Source organism: Catharus ustulatus, chromosome 5 (assembly GCF_009819885.2).
Source record: "Catharus ustulatus isolate bCatUst1 chromosome 5, bCatUst1.pri.v2, whole genome shotgun sequence".
In the NCBI taxonomy this organism is placed as follows: Eukaryota; Metazoa; Chordata; class Aves; order Passeriformes; family Turdidae; genus Catharus; species Catharus ustulatus.
This window is the reverse complement of record NC_046225.1, coordinates 4,477,791-4,490,968: the sequence shown is the minus strand read 5'-3', so window position 1 is coordinate 4,490,968 and position 13,178 is coordinate 4,477,791. Positions and strand designations below refer to the sequence as shown.

Sequence of the window (13,178 nt, the reverse complement as noted above, 5' to 3'; positions counted from 1 at the left end):
CATTCCCTGGAACATACTGAACCCTGGCTGTGTGATGCATGGATAATTCTCCAGGGCTATGCCTGTTCCCAAGGCCAAGGGCCACGTTCCAGCCCTGGGCTCAGGGTGTGCTGTGCAGCGCTCTCAGCTCCACTACACAACCCGAGCCAGGTGCACACAGGGCCCTGGCCCCTGCCAGGAGCTCCTCATCTGCAGAAAAATGGAATACAGGCACAAAATATGGAAGGGAGACACAGGAAACACCACTCAGGCTCCACAGCCTCCACATCCTGGGAACAAAGACCAGCAGGACAAGCTGTGCAGCCAGAGTGAATTAGGATTTGTGTGCAAGGGGCTGTCTAGAGAGCAGAAGAACTCTTAGGGATGTTAGTTAATTCCCAAAACCATTTGTTTACTGAGAGAGAGCAAGCTAAGATCCTAGAAATGGTACAGGGCATTCCCCAGGATTATTGATCTTAACACTGCATTTTAAAAGTTATTAATATTCCAAGAATTTTTCCCATCTGCCTGGGAAGAGACACACTTGGCTGTGCTTTCTTTGACACAAAAACCTGAGTGTTTCAAAAGCTATTAGTACAGACTGTGGATTTCTTTTTTCTTTAATAAAGAGACTAACAGTAAAGTAATAACCCAAATAAGATAAACAAAGCCTTACCTGCTTCCTTGCACAAGGCTGCCAAGTCTGCACCCACGTAACCGTGTGCACTATCAGCCAGATGTGCCAACTGCTCTGCTGTGAGTGAATGGGGAACCTTCTTCAGAAGCTTCTGGAGGATGTCCAGACGGTCCTGGGCATTGGGAATTCCAATTTCTATCTCCTTATCAAAACGGCCCGGCCTGCGCAGCGCTGCATCCAGGGCATGAGGACGATTGGTGGCCCCAAGGACCAACAGCTGCCCTTCACTGTCTTCCTGAAGGCATCAAACAACACCAAATGTTACTTTTAAAATACAATCAAATGTAAAACAGATAATATAAGAAGCACTCCCACTTTAACCCCCAAGAATCTGCTTTACTAAATCAGGAAAGTCAGAATCAAGGAGAGAAAAAGAAGTGCTTACGCTAAAACGCAGTGTTGGCACAAGAACAAAATGGTATCAGCAGACCTTGAATAAACAAGGTTGGGAAACAAATCAGGTATCAAACCCAGCAGAGACAGGAGGTTATAAAGCTTCCTGTGGTCCAGCAGGAAAAGCAAGGTCAAAAATCCTAACCAGTTTCCTCAAGCTCTGCTTCTTCACTGTTGCAGCGAGGCAAGATCAGTTAGGAGGTCTCTCTTGCAATGTCATTCTCTTTTTGTGAATGAAGCACTCTATCCAGGAAGAATATCTGTCAGCCTTTGCCACCAGAAAATGTTCTGCCTGTGAACAATTCCAGACTGGGCAACTCAAACTGCCATGCAGGAAAATTATGAGAAACTTGCAGATTACATAAACAGAAGAAATTTATTTTCAGACTCTGGACAGAGTTCTTTCATCTTTCCTGCTAATAATCATAAAACATAGATGAGAGATTGCCAAACTTTATGGGTTTAATGTCCAATTTACTCAAGTCAATTAAATTTACTGTTTCTTTATTAGGTTCTTGTTTATGCTTTACATACTGCTCTAGCAATCCTGAAATAGTTGCTGTTGCCTACATATTATCAGAAGTATTCTAATGACTTTGATTTCAGAGCAATTAAAATACCTGGTTTAGTTCAATGATGAACTATCACTGAATTTTCAGTTTGATCTCCAAAACTAAAAGAAGGGGAGAAGGCAAAGGAAAGGAAGAGACTGGAAGAAAGCTACTTTCTTTTAAACTAACAGTTTCCAGGAGACATTCCTCTCCTACATCCTCTGCTTAGTATCCAAAAAAGCATTAGATTACTCTACAAAGTCTCACCTACGTCTGTTTTCTTTCCCCACAAGTGATACATCTCAACTTGGTTCCACTGCAGAAGCAAGTTCAGCAAGTCCCCATGTACATTAATTGTCCCATTAGATTCAACCTACTGAGCCAATGCCATCCATTAATGTCAGCAGTGAAGCAACAACTCTCTTTTCCACTTCATTCTGAGCTCCTTCTCTCTTTGGACAGAGGGCATCCAACTCATCTATAAATATAATCGAGGGGCGACTGAGGAGAAAAAAATAAAAGAAAAGAATGTTAATGTGCTCAGGAAGATTTAAAACACTAAGGCAGAAGAAAGTTCTTAATGGAAAACATTCTGTTCCTACAAAAACTAACAAGCATCCCACTCCTTTAGGTAACTGGAAGTTTCAATCTTGTATAGAGCGTTACTCAGAGAGAAAACTAAAATAAGTAATGTATGAGACAACTAATACCTTCAGCATGCAATAGTCACATTCAAGTCTAAAGCCTGCCTAAGCCAGGTCTAACAAATTTGGGCAAGGTGCCATCCTACTCCAGAGGAATGCTATATCCAGTACCAACACCAACTCATTTAGAGCTAGTCTCCAAAGATAAAAATCTGGATCCTGGTGAAACACTGGCTCATGCTTCTATCTGTTGAAATAAGCACACAGGTCAAGCAATTTGTCACCATCCCTAACAGCCCTTTAAAAAGCGCAGTGTCCAAAAGGATTTAAGAGGCATCCTACAATTCCACTGCTTTCCTCCTAGCTAAGCTCTACATATTTATTTAATTTTGAAAAGTACTGGATGAATAAAAAAAAATCATAATTCAAAGGTTCTTGCAAATATTTTTTTCTTTTAAGGCTGAAACTCATACCACGAATAAAATTCTCCAAAGGAACGTACCGGAGAGAAGCCTCAGCGAATATCTGACGTAACCTCGACTCAGACTCCCCATAAAACCTGTGAGAATTAAAATATTTTAATTTAATGTTTTAATTTTGAGGTTTTTGTCTTTTACAGGGAACTTGGAAAATTACTGCTCATGTGGTACAAAAGCTGTAGCACACAATTTCAAAGTCCTGAAGTCTAGGCAAATCTACAATAATCTTTATTTCCACAAGGACTAAAAATTAAGGTGAAATGGGGCACAGGCAAAATTAGAAATATTAGACAAAGGGAACTGCTTCTCTTCTGTGTCAGAAACAATTTTTTCTACATTTTTGAAGAACAAGAAAAAAATTACTTCTCTGGAGACATCAGCCTGTGCAGTGTCACCTTAATTGCAAATGGACTTTAGTTAAAGTTCCTCTTCTTGTTGCAGAACTAACCTACAGGCAACTGCAGATGCAGTTTTAATGCCCTCTTTAGTTCAGTCCACACCTCACACAAATTTCCTGGCCAAGTCCAATAAACCTCTTTTAATACAAGAAACATAAGCCCTACTTGAGAGAACCCTTTCCCACTTTGACTGTTTTGGGCAGATAACCCAGAGCAAACACTACACCACTCCACAATGGGCAGGTGCCAGGGTATATTTTGGGCTACTATATTTCCAGAGTGAATGGAAATAAAGTGGGTGCACTTACTTGCTGATGATTTCAGGGCCATTAATGACAGTAACGTAAGCGCCAACCTCGTTTGCGATGGCCTTGGCAATCATGGTCTTCCCAGTTCCTGGAGGGCCATAGAGCAGCACTCCTCGAGGAGGAGGGATGCCTTGGGACAAGCACATGCAGGCAAACAGAAAAAAGAAGTTAGTGGTGATAAATGCCAGGCCCAGCCTGCACTTGCACATTTCACCGTCCCTGGCACTACCAATACTAACTTGAGCAATAATTCCTGTAACAGAAAGATCATTACAATGAGTTAGGCTTACAGGGAAAAGATCACTCTTAAATGGCACATTCATCCACATTATTTATTTTTAACGTCCCAAAGACTCTTTAAAATCATCTGTTTAAATCATTATATTTTCCAGTAGTTCATTATAATCTTCACTGTGTTTTCTCAAAAAAATTACTCAACTGAATACCCAAAGTCCATGAACACACTAAGTTATTAATGATTCTTACAGTCATTATAATAAATTTCCTCATCAGTAAACAACTTCTCTTCAACACAAAAAGTTCTACAAATGCTGTGAGGCCTGATTTAAGAATGTTTACAAGATGATGAAAAACACACGTTAAAAGGATGAAACTGCCTATTTAATGGCACATGTTAACAGCCAAAGAGACAGAAACATTCAGGCACAGAACATAAGAGACTTTGGAAGAACGAGGTACTGCTGTGTGCAGCTGAAGCTGCAAGGAAATACAGGTGAACTGCATGAAACACAAGTGTGATCCCAGGTAAAAAGCCCACCAAAGTTTCAGATCAGCAAAGCCAAATTAAACGGACACAAAAGGCAAAACCAGAAGTTGAAAAACTCGAAAGCAAAAAGCAGAGAGAAATGTTTGACAAAGGCCTGACCCCAGTACAAAAGACACTGGTGAAACACAACCAAAGAAATATCAGGTGGGATTGGGAATCAGACAGGGAATGAGGACTCAAGCACAGGCCACAAGCCCAAATCTTAGAAACTAATACAACTGGAAAAGTGAAATAATTATCTGCCCTCTGACAAAGGATAAAAATAGAAGCATCTCTACAGACAGGTTCCTTCATACCACTCCATTAAAGCATGTGCTGCTCCCTCCTGTGGCGTTTCTGGCACTGGCAATACACGGGGCTGTGGAACCACAGGCTCACCTCAGCTCCCATGAGCAGATAAGGACTCCCAGCGTTTGGATGGGGGCTAAAGGTTTGTAACTGCTGAGAAAACACCATCATCGACCAGGTGATTAGTAGAGAACCTGCTCAAGCTGTAGAGATTAGGTATGAAGAACATTCACGCTGAAGCAAACTCTGCTGCCACAAAACCAGGTGGTGATGCTGGGGCTGGACCACTCGTGGAGAGAGATGCCAGGAAACCTGTGTGCTATGGAAACTGTCCCTGCTGAAATCACCTCCTCTCTTAAGTGTAAATCCTCCCAGTTTTTATATATATATTAGCTGTAACTTTATGTGTGGCAGCAGTAATCGTATTTGGTTTGCCACCCTGTAATTCCACACTGAACGGTTTGAGTAAACAGCCTCAAAAAACCTCCTTAAAATTTTGCAGGAGCACACAGGGATAAAAAAAAAAAGCAGAAGAATTAATCTGAGTTTTCCTCCATTTAAAAGATATGATTAATTGAGTCTACCAACAAAAGATCTTATGACAACACAAACAGCTGCACCACCTTTCAAGTGTCCAACTACAGAATTCTTCCCTGTTTGCTATAAATTCTGCTCATGTATGCCTAAATTTTGGTACAGACACACATTTCTTCTCTGCTCAACTGGTTTTCACACAGGTTAACCAGAACATCTTCACAGTATCCATGCAGTGTAATTGTAAAGCAGTTTGACATTGTTTGGACACACAAGTTTACCAGATCAGCTACATAAAATTCAGTCCATAATCCTGGAGTAATTAGTGTTTAATTTTAAAAAAAGCCATGTTAAAGAAGAAAGTCAATGAAAAAAACCAACTCTCAGGCAGCCTACCATAACTCTTGAACAGTTCAGGTTGCTTCAAGGGCAGTTCAACAGCTTCTCTAATAGTTCTGAGTTGGCTGCTTAAGCCTCCTATCATGTCATAGGTGACCCGGGACTCACACTCGCCATTCTCTGCTACACTGGTCCTTGGTTCAAGAAAATTTATTTTAGTTCTTGAAGAAATGAAGTAAAAACAATCTGTGTTGCTCACTGCTCCGATTTTGCCAGTTAGTGGGAGTCCCTCAGTGCTGCCTTCCCCAGCCAGCTCCAGATCCTGGCTGAGGTCTGCACCATCTCCCCTGCTGAAGGTTTTGTCTCCATGCCGGGAGTCTGGAGCGCTGGGTGTGACTGGTGAGCCTGAATCCACGGCTTTGCTGGGGGTGCTCATGGAGCCAACCTCTGGACTGTCACCAATGTCCATCCTGCTCAGCTGTAAGGACAAGTCTAAGGCACTGCTCTCCAGATCTGACCTCTCAAGGTTTGGCTCATTGGAATCATCAGGAATGGCGCTGCCGCCCTGAGCAATCAGCTCCGCACCGTCAGTCCCCTTCACTTTCATCACCACGATGTTGCAAAGTTTGCCATAGTAAGTGAAAGCCAAGAGGTTTCCTGGAAGGACTATTTTCCCATCTATGAGAAGATTAAAAAAAAAAAATGACAAAGATTATGCTATTTCAATCTACTTTGGCAGCAATTAACACTCAGATATTGTTGCATCAGAATAATTCTTTCTCAGAAATCTTAGAAAGTGCTATAAATTAACAAAATATAATTATGAGGTAATTTCAGGTTCTTTGAATCATCCTTTGTGCATACACAGACTCTACTGGATAAACATTTGTCAGTATCATATGTAATCTCCCCAGACTCAAACTCATCATTCATTTCAGCTTTTTAAATGTCACACAAAGTGAGGATTTGGGAATTAGTATTTTAAGAAGTAAACACTTTGTATTCACTACCTTGAATAACTTACCTTTCTTTTTTGCCTTACTTATGTACACCTAACACCCAACAAAGAGCAACTTTACTTATTTACCATCACCATAAAAAAAGGGATTCAGACACTGGGATTTTTTTTATGTTGATCCTTTAACTTATTATTAATGTGCAGCAGTGCATTCTTTTCCTCACACCCTGAAGTGCACCACAGCATCAGCCTGAAGGCTGTCAGTGGGTGCTGAACACTCCTAATTTGAGCCAGCAACACAAGTAATGGACAGGAGAAATGGAACCACAACTAATTCAATTTAGGTATTTGCAGCATGACATAATTAATTAGCTCAAGACAGATCCCTGAACTAAGTGTGAACAATGTAACACCCCATATTGTGCCATAAATCCTTGATTAAGAGCATAAAAGGAAACTGTTTGCTCATATATCCAGAACTACAAAAATTGAACAATCAAAAGAGAAGCAGCAAAACTCATACCAAGGTTTCTCAGCAGACAGACAGACATTTCCTCAGCATTAACAGTGGCATCTTTGTCCCTGTGGTAAGAAGGGAAAAAAAATCAGCATTCCAAGCACTTAAAAACAAAACCACAGCCTACAGCACTCCACAGTCTTCATATCATACGGACTTAATCCTGAAGACATTAGACACAAGAAGTATACCTATTTAATCTGGGACTAGTTTTGCCAAACAAAATGCTGTAATTAACAAAATTCTAAGTTGTATTTATCATTTCTCAGGATCACAAACAGGCAATGCAGGCATCTCTCCTATCCAGGCACGACAATCACTGCTACAGGTACTGAATTGAGAAGAATTTAGATCAGGTGAGTCTCTTTCAGCCTTGCAAACACACACACACAACTTTTATTAACTAAAACAATGCCTTGAGCACTTGCACACCCACTATCAAAACACTCCAGCTTTTCCCACAAAGCATTTTCTAGTCGTTCAGTTAACAGACTCAGAGCTAAGACTCACTCCATTCTGCAGATGGAACCTCATAACTCCTGTAAGCACCCACACGCTGAAAAGCGGCGGTACCAAAGCCATTTATTTAAAGCAAGCAGACGCAGCTGCTGCAACTCAAAGTGTGAACAACGGGGGGAGCCCTAAGCCTGCAAACGAAAGCTTTTTCTCGATTTTTTTAACGACCGAGGAAGCAACTTGATGGAAAACAGGTGTATTAAGTTAATCTAGTTAATGTTGTCGGGATCTCGAGTTGGGGATTGATTCTTTTAAGTGGAGGAAAAGCTAAATTGTGCATGCAAGCACTATCCAGAGGTGTTTAATTTGCAGAGAATGAACTACACCTGTTAAGCACCTAGAAACCAAGGAAGTACTTGAACAATGGGATTTCAATTTATTCTTTTAGTAATTTATGTTCTCGCTTTGTACATAAAACTATGGTTCTCTGGACATCAGGAGGAATTTATTAATGAAAAATAAGTCTGCAACTGACTGACTGATGTTAATTGCAGTGCTACGGCACTTTCAAAAGTAACTATAAAATAACTTTATTTAGGAAATAACTATAATCAGATTCTGCAACAACCCAAATGCCAACTCTGTGAAATTCTAAGAGAATGACAAATTTTGAAGGGAAGTGGTTGAATAAAAACCTCAGTAAGGTTATAACAAGTTCCATACCTCAACTTTACATGGACTTCCTCTGCCTGGATGACTGCACCAGTCACAGGCTGCACAGTGACAGCATCACCTGGATTTACTTTCAGGCTCTTCTGTGTGGTTTCACCCAGCCCAATTTTCCCCCCTGGGAAGCCTGTGGTGGGCCAAGCAGTACAGACCTAGGACGAATTTTCAAAGCAAACATCTGTCAATTGAGGTCATGCCCCTCTCATTTCCAGTCAGGGTAAGCAATGCTTTAATATGAAGGATTAGATTAAAACCTGGTTCCACTGAGCAAGACACAAGGGGCACTGAGCTCTTAAGATTTAACCTAAGACACTTCCAAGATTGAAGAGGTTATATTTTGCCTATGAATGTCATAAAAAAATTCCACCAGCACTCTCTACACATTCTGCAGATGACTCAAAAGCATACACTGGGCTCATTAGAAAATGCTATGCATCAGTGAAAAAAAGATAAGCAAATACACTTTATTTGCAAGTAAAACAGATGTGTGTGCTTATGTAAGATATAATATACAATCCATTTGTTCACACATGACTTACAAATTTATAGGAAAAAAAATCAGCTGCATGGATTTTTCCAACACAGAGAATACAGCTACAACTAGTGTAGATGACATGGAAGAGCACATTCACCATCTTTCTCAATGCATGATCCATGCTGGTTCCATGGAATACAACAGGAACAGGCTAACAGCACGGGGAAAGCACCTATCGGGCCAAGAGAGGGTCTCACCTCCTGCCGCCCATCAGCAGAGGTGAGCAGGGCCGGTCTCCCTATGCAGAGACCCGCAGATTTCACGCTGCTCAGCGACAGCTGCGCCAGCGCCCTGCGCAGCATCTTCGGCACTTTGTCATCTCCTAAAGTTTTGGGGAGAAAAAAAAAAAAAAAACAAAATTTTTTTTCTCCCCTTCCCCTCAGCAAAGCCGGCGTTTCCCGCGGTCCCCGGGAAGCACACCCTCCCCGCTCTGAGGGGAGCGCGGACCCCCGTGAGGCGCTGCCGCTCCGTACTGCCCTTTCCACCGCCATCCCGCCACGGCCGGCACCCTTCTGCGGGAATAAGGGTAGGTTTCCTGGTCTGAAGTATCCCTCTGGTCCCGCCTTCCTGAGGCGCCGGGAGCGCGGCTGCGATTCAAACGAGGCGCTCTCAGCGCGCCGGGCTGAGGCAGCGGGGCTGGGGCAGCCGGGCCCGCCCGTCCCCGCCTCCCGCACCCCGTACCTGCCTCCACGGCGTCGGTGACACGCAGCGCCAGCAGCCCGCCTGCGGCAGCTCCCGGGGGAGCATCCCGCGGGGAGCCGCCGCCCGCGGCCGGGCGCCCCTTGCTCTTCCTTCTGGAAGAGGAGGCGGACATGCTGCCCGCAGCCGGCGCGGAGCGGTTCCGGAGCAGAGGCCGGCACCGCCCTGAGGGCGGCCGCTCTCCGCCCCGCTCAGCGCCATGGCGGGCCCGTGGCGGGCGCTGCGGAGGGCACGGGGCTGCGCGGCCCTGGCGGGCTTGCGGGCGAGGCCGGACAAGTTCGGGGGGGTGAGCGTGGATCTGGGCGAGCTGCGCGGCTCCCCGCGGCTGGAGCGGGCCGCCTTCGGGCGGTGGCTGCGGGGCAAGTGCCGGGCAGGGTCCGGGGTCCCGAGTGCCGGGGCGGGCGGGGGCGGTGTGTGAGGGGCGGCGGGGGGCCCGCCAGGGGGCGCCCTCAGCCGCCGCCTTCCCCTCACGGACCCTCAGCCGCGGCCGGGAGGTGAAGGGCGCTGGCAGGAGGGAGCAGAGGTTGTTCACAGAACCGTAGAATAATTAGGGTTGGAAGGGACCTGTGGACATCATCCAGTACCATTGCCTGAAGCAGGTGACACAGTGACAAACCACAGCAGGTGGGTTTGGAATGTTTCCAGAGGAGACTCCACGCCCCCACTGGGCAGCTTGTTCCACTGCTCTGCCACTCTCAATGTGGAATTGTTCTTCCTCGTGTTGAGGTGACAGGTGTTTCATTTTTTGGCCATTGCTGCTTGTCCCCTCACTGGGCACCACTGAAAAGCGTCTGGCATCATTCTCTTTGAAATATTTGGATGGATTGATGTGGTCCCAATCATCTTCTCCAGACTGAACAGGTCCAGCTCCCACAGCCTCTCCTCATAGAGAGAGGATCCAGACCCCTCATCCTTTTAGTGGACCCACTCCAGTAGTTCCCTATCTTCTGTGTACTGAGGAGCCCAGAAATGGACAGAGCACTCCAGAAAAGTAGTTTTCCCTGTTTCTCTTGGCAGACCCCAAATGTAAAAGCCATCATTTTGCACATGAACACCAAGCTGTACCTCACTAAATGTTGAGCTGGCAGCCTCTGAAACTGCTGGTGAGTTTCTCACCAACAGTAGTTTTTCCCTGTGGTAAATGACGTGAAAACACAGATTTTTTTGCGCATTACCGACAGCTGCAGTGCACAGTAAAGTGTAAAAGAACACAGATCACGGGCAAAGGGGTCCCTGACCCTCCTCGCTTCCCTCTCTTGCAGAGTCCGTGTCTCAGTGGCGGGATGAAGGCCGTGTCGCTGTCTGGCTCCGTGTCCCCATCCTGCAGAGCAGCCTTGTGGCAGTGGCTGCCTCCCAAGGCTTTGCCTTCCACCACGCTGAGCAGGGCTCCTCCACCCTGACGCTGTGGCTGGGAGAGGGGCCCAGCAGGCTGCCAGGGTTCGCCACACACCAGCTGGGGGTTGCAGGTGAGTTACTGCAGTGGTTGCACCCACGGAAAGTCTTCAAGGAGCCCTTGGGAGCCCCTTCTCTAGGAATTGTTCCTTTGTACAACCAGCATGTGGAAACCAGCTGGCTGCTGCATTTTGGAATGAAAAAGTAACCACCGATATAGAGAAAAAAACACTTCTCTGCTCTGTGTGCTTAATCTGTCTAAACTGTTGTAGTTAATGTCTGTAAATGGGGAAAACTTGACCCAACAGGGGTTGAGAACCTAAAGCAACTATTAGCCTGAATTGCAGTGGTCTGAAAGCTGATCTAAGCTGTGCCTAGAAGTCTTAATCCAAGCATATATTTTACCAAAAAAAATTCCCAAACTCCATACTCATCCATCTAGACCTCCCACAACCACAGCTAGGAAGTTGTCACCTAACTGAGAAAATTTCCAAGGGTCTAGACAAGACGGTTTCCCCTTTTTTCTTTTATATTTTTTCATGTAGCACAGCACAAGGGACTGATGAGCCAAAAATACCATCAGCTTGAAGTTAGCTTCACCAAATTCCAGCAGTGTTCCATAGATCAGCCACTACCTATCCCATCACTCAGTTTTCTGTAATTGGAGATTGGTTTGGACCCCTCATGTACTGGTTCAGGGTTACATTAACACACAGAAATTACGAGACTGGGGAGAGCAAATTTCTCCGGTTGCAATCCTGACTTGTTTGTCCTTGGCTTGCAGAGACTGTGGGGTTTTATTTCGCCACCAAGAGGTGTTAGGGCCCATAAACAGCAATTTGAAAAATCTAGTTACTCACAAAACATGGTTTGTTCTGTGTAGTAGCAGGTCAGGTGAAAGGAAGTTTGGGAGGAAAAAGCCTTGAATTAGAACACAGTGCTATGGACATCAGCAGAGGGAGCCTTCGGTTCCCAGGCCAGCAGAGGGCAGGGTGGATGCAGAAGGCGGCCTTGGAGCTTGTCAATGGACATGTTGGAGCATGTTTTCCTGAGGTATGGAAACCTCAGCATTGAAATGTGTGGCATTGAACTGCAGCAGGACAGTGCATTCTCCTCGCAAAAGCACCGGGTTACTCCTTGTGAGGAAACCTAAGTGTAAGAGAGGTTTTCTGAATTAGAACTTGCACAGCTGAAAGTGCTGCTTCAAAGGAAATCACATTAAAAATGAGTTGTGGCCCTGGTGGACACCAGAAAGAACTGTAAGAAAAATCATAACTCTGAAAGACTTGAAAATATTTAAAAACGTGTTTTCAGAGCATGATTTGCAGCTGTGCTTCAAGACACAGCACTCTGCAAAGTAGGAAAAAAACTTTAAAGAAAACTTTGGTAAGTGCAGGTATATGGATTTAATAATTTATTATATGGGTTTTAAAATTGCACAGCGCATCTTTCCCATAATTCTTCGAACCTGTACACTTTTAGTCATTATTGGGATTTTCCTTAAAGGGTGTAAATATTTCAGGAAAGCATTCTAGGCAGGTAAACAAGTGTGAAATAATGACTGCTATGGGTTTTTTTTTTCCTTTGTTCTGCTCACTGTCAGTGGATCTGGTACACATCCCAAATACACTCTTAAGCAGCATGGATACCACCTGGTAGGTTTATTCCATTATCTTTCTACTTTAGGAGGGAGACCCTGGGTAGTGGAAAGGCTCCATTCTAATTTTAATTAATTTTATTGAAATATTAAAGCATTTAAATACAGGTATTGGGGAGGGGGTCAAACATAAGGCTTTCTTTATTCCCTAACCAAAAAGTATTTTAGAACATGTCTGCAGTAAATAAAATCAATATTCTGGTGAGAGTCTCCATCTTTCCAGTCAGTGAAATGCAGGAGTCAGTCCTGTGAGCATCCTGAAAATGGAAATCAGGTAGCAAGGCTCATTGCCAAGTAGACCAGCAGCCTCTTTTCCTCCTGCCTGGAGTTTCCCACACAGCAAACACAGCACAGCCAGGGCTTGAGCCTCAGGACCGTGCAGCCAAGTGATGACAAAGGTGTGAATAAGCAGGGTCAGGTCATGTTTTACCAGACTGGATGAGAGTGGCCAAGCAGAGAGTAGCAAATGTTACTCATTGGGCTTGGCCATTATTGTTTAGAAATAGTGGAATGTGTGATGTGTCTTCCAGCTAAGTTACTACATCCGTTTGTAGGCGGCAGGATTTTCCACATGTGAAGATGCAGAGGAGTCTCTGGTGTATGAAGTGATTAATGTGTTTTTAAAAGGCAATTCCAAAATCCTCCACTTCCGAGGAGGATGTGGCCTGCCATCCACAAAGTGACATGTTTGTAAATATGCCGTGCAACAATGGCATGAGCAACAAGCTGAGGAAGGAAAGTAAAAGGAGAGGAAGAAAAATGAAAGGCATTTTCTTCCCCCTTAATGGTCTAAAAGCCTTACAAAACAGCTGTTACTTGAATTGCTACACCACAATCC

The 13,178-nt window shown here is 44.4% G+C and overlaps 2 protein-coding genes across 2 annotated transcripts in view; one reads left to right on the top strand and one right to left on the bottom strand.

Annotated features, from left to right (window-relative positions):
- The window catches only part of SPATA5 (spermatogenesis associated 5), a 153,761-nt gene extending 144,254 nt beyond the window's left edge, over window positions 1-9,507 (bottom strand). The window contains 10 exon segments of the mRNA XM_033061138.2: window positions 656-911; window positions 1,998-2,121; window positions 2,767-2,823; window positions 3,450-3,579; window positions 5,455-6,075; window positions 6,879-6,937; window positions 8,052-8,209; window positions 8,790-8,914; window positions 9,274-9,417; window positions 9,420-9,507. Of these exon segments, the coding sequence (XP_032917029.2) occupies window positions 656-911; window positions 1,998-2,121; window positions 2,767-2,823; window positions 3,450-3,579; window positions 5,455-6,075; window positions 6,879-6,937; window positions 8,052-8,209; window positions 8,790-8,914; window positions 9,274-9,417; window positions 9,420-9,492 (1,747 nt within the window). The 5' untranslated portion in view covers window positions 9,493-9,507.
- The window catches only part of NUDT6 (nudix hydrolase 6), a 12,052-nt gene continuing 8,364 nt past the window's right edge, over window positions 9,491-13,178 (top strand). The window contains exons 1-2 of the mRNA XM_033059938.2: window positions 9,491-9,650; window positions 10,554-10,757. Of these exons, the coding sequence (XP_032915829.1) occupies window positions 9,491-9,650; window positions 10,554-10,757 (364 nt within the window). The remainder of the gene's footprint in view (window positions 9,651-10,553; window positions 10,758-13,178) is intronic.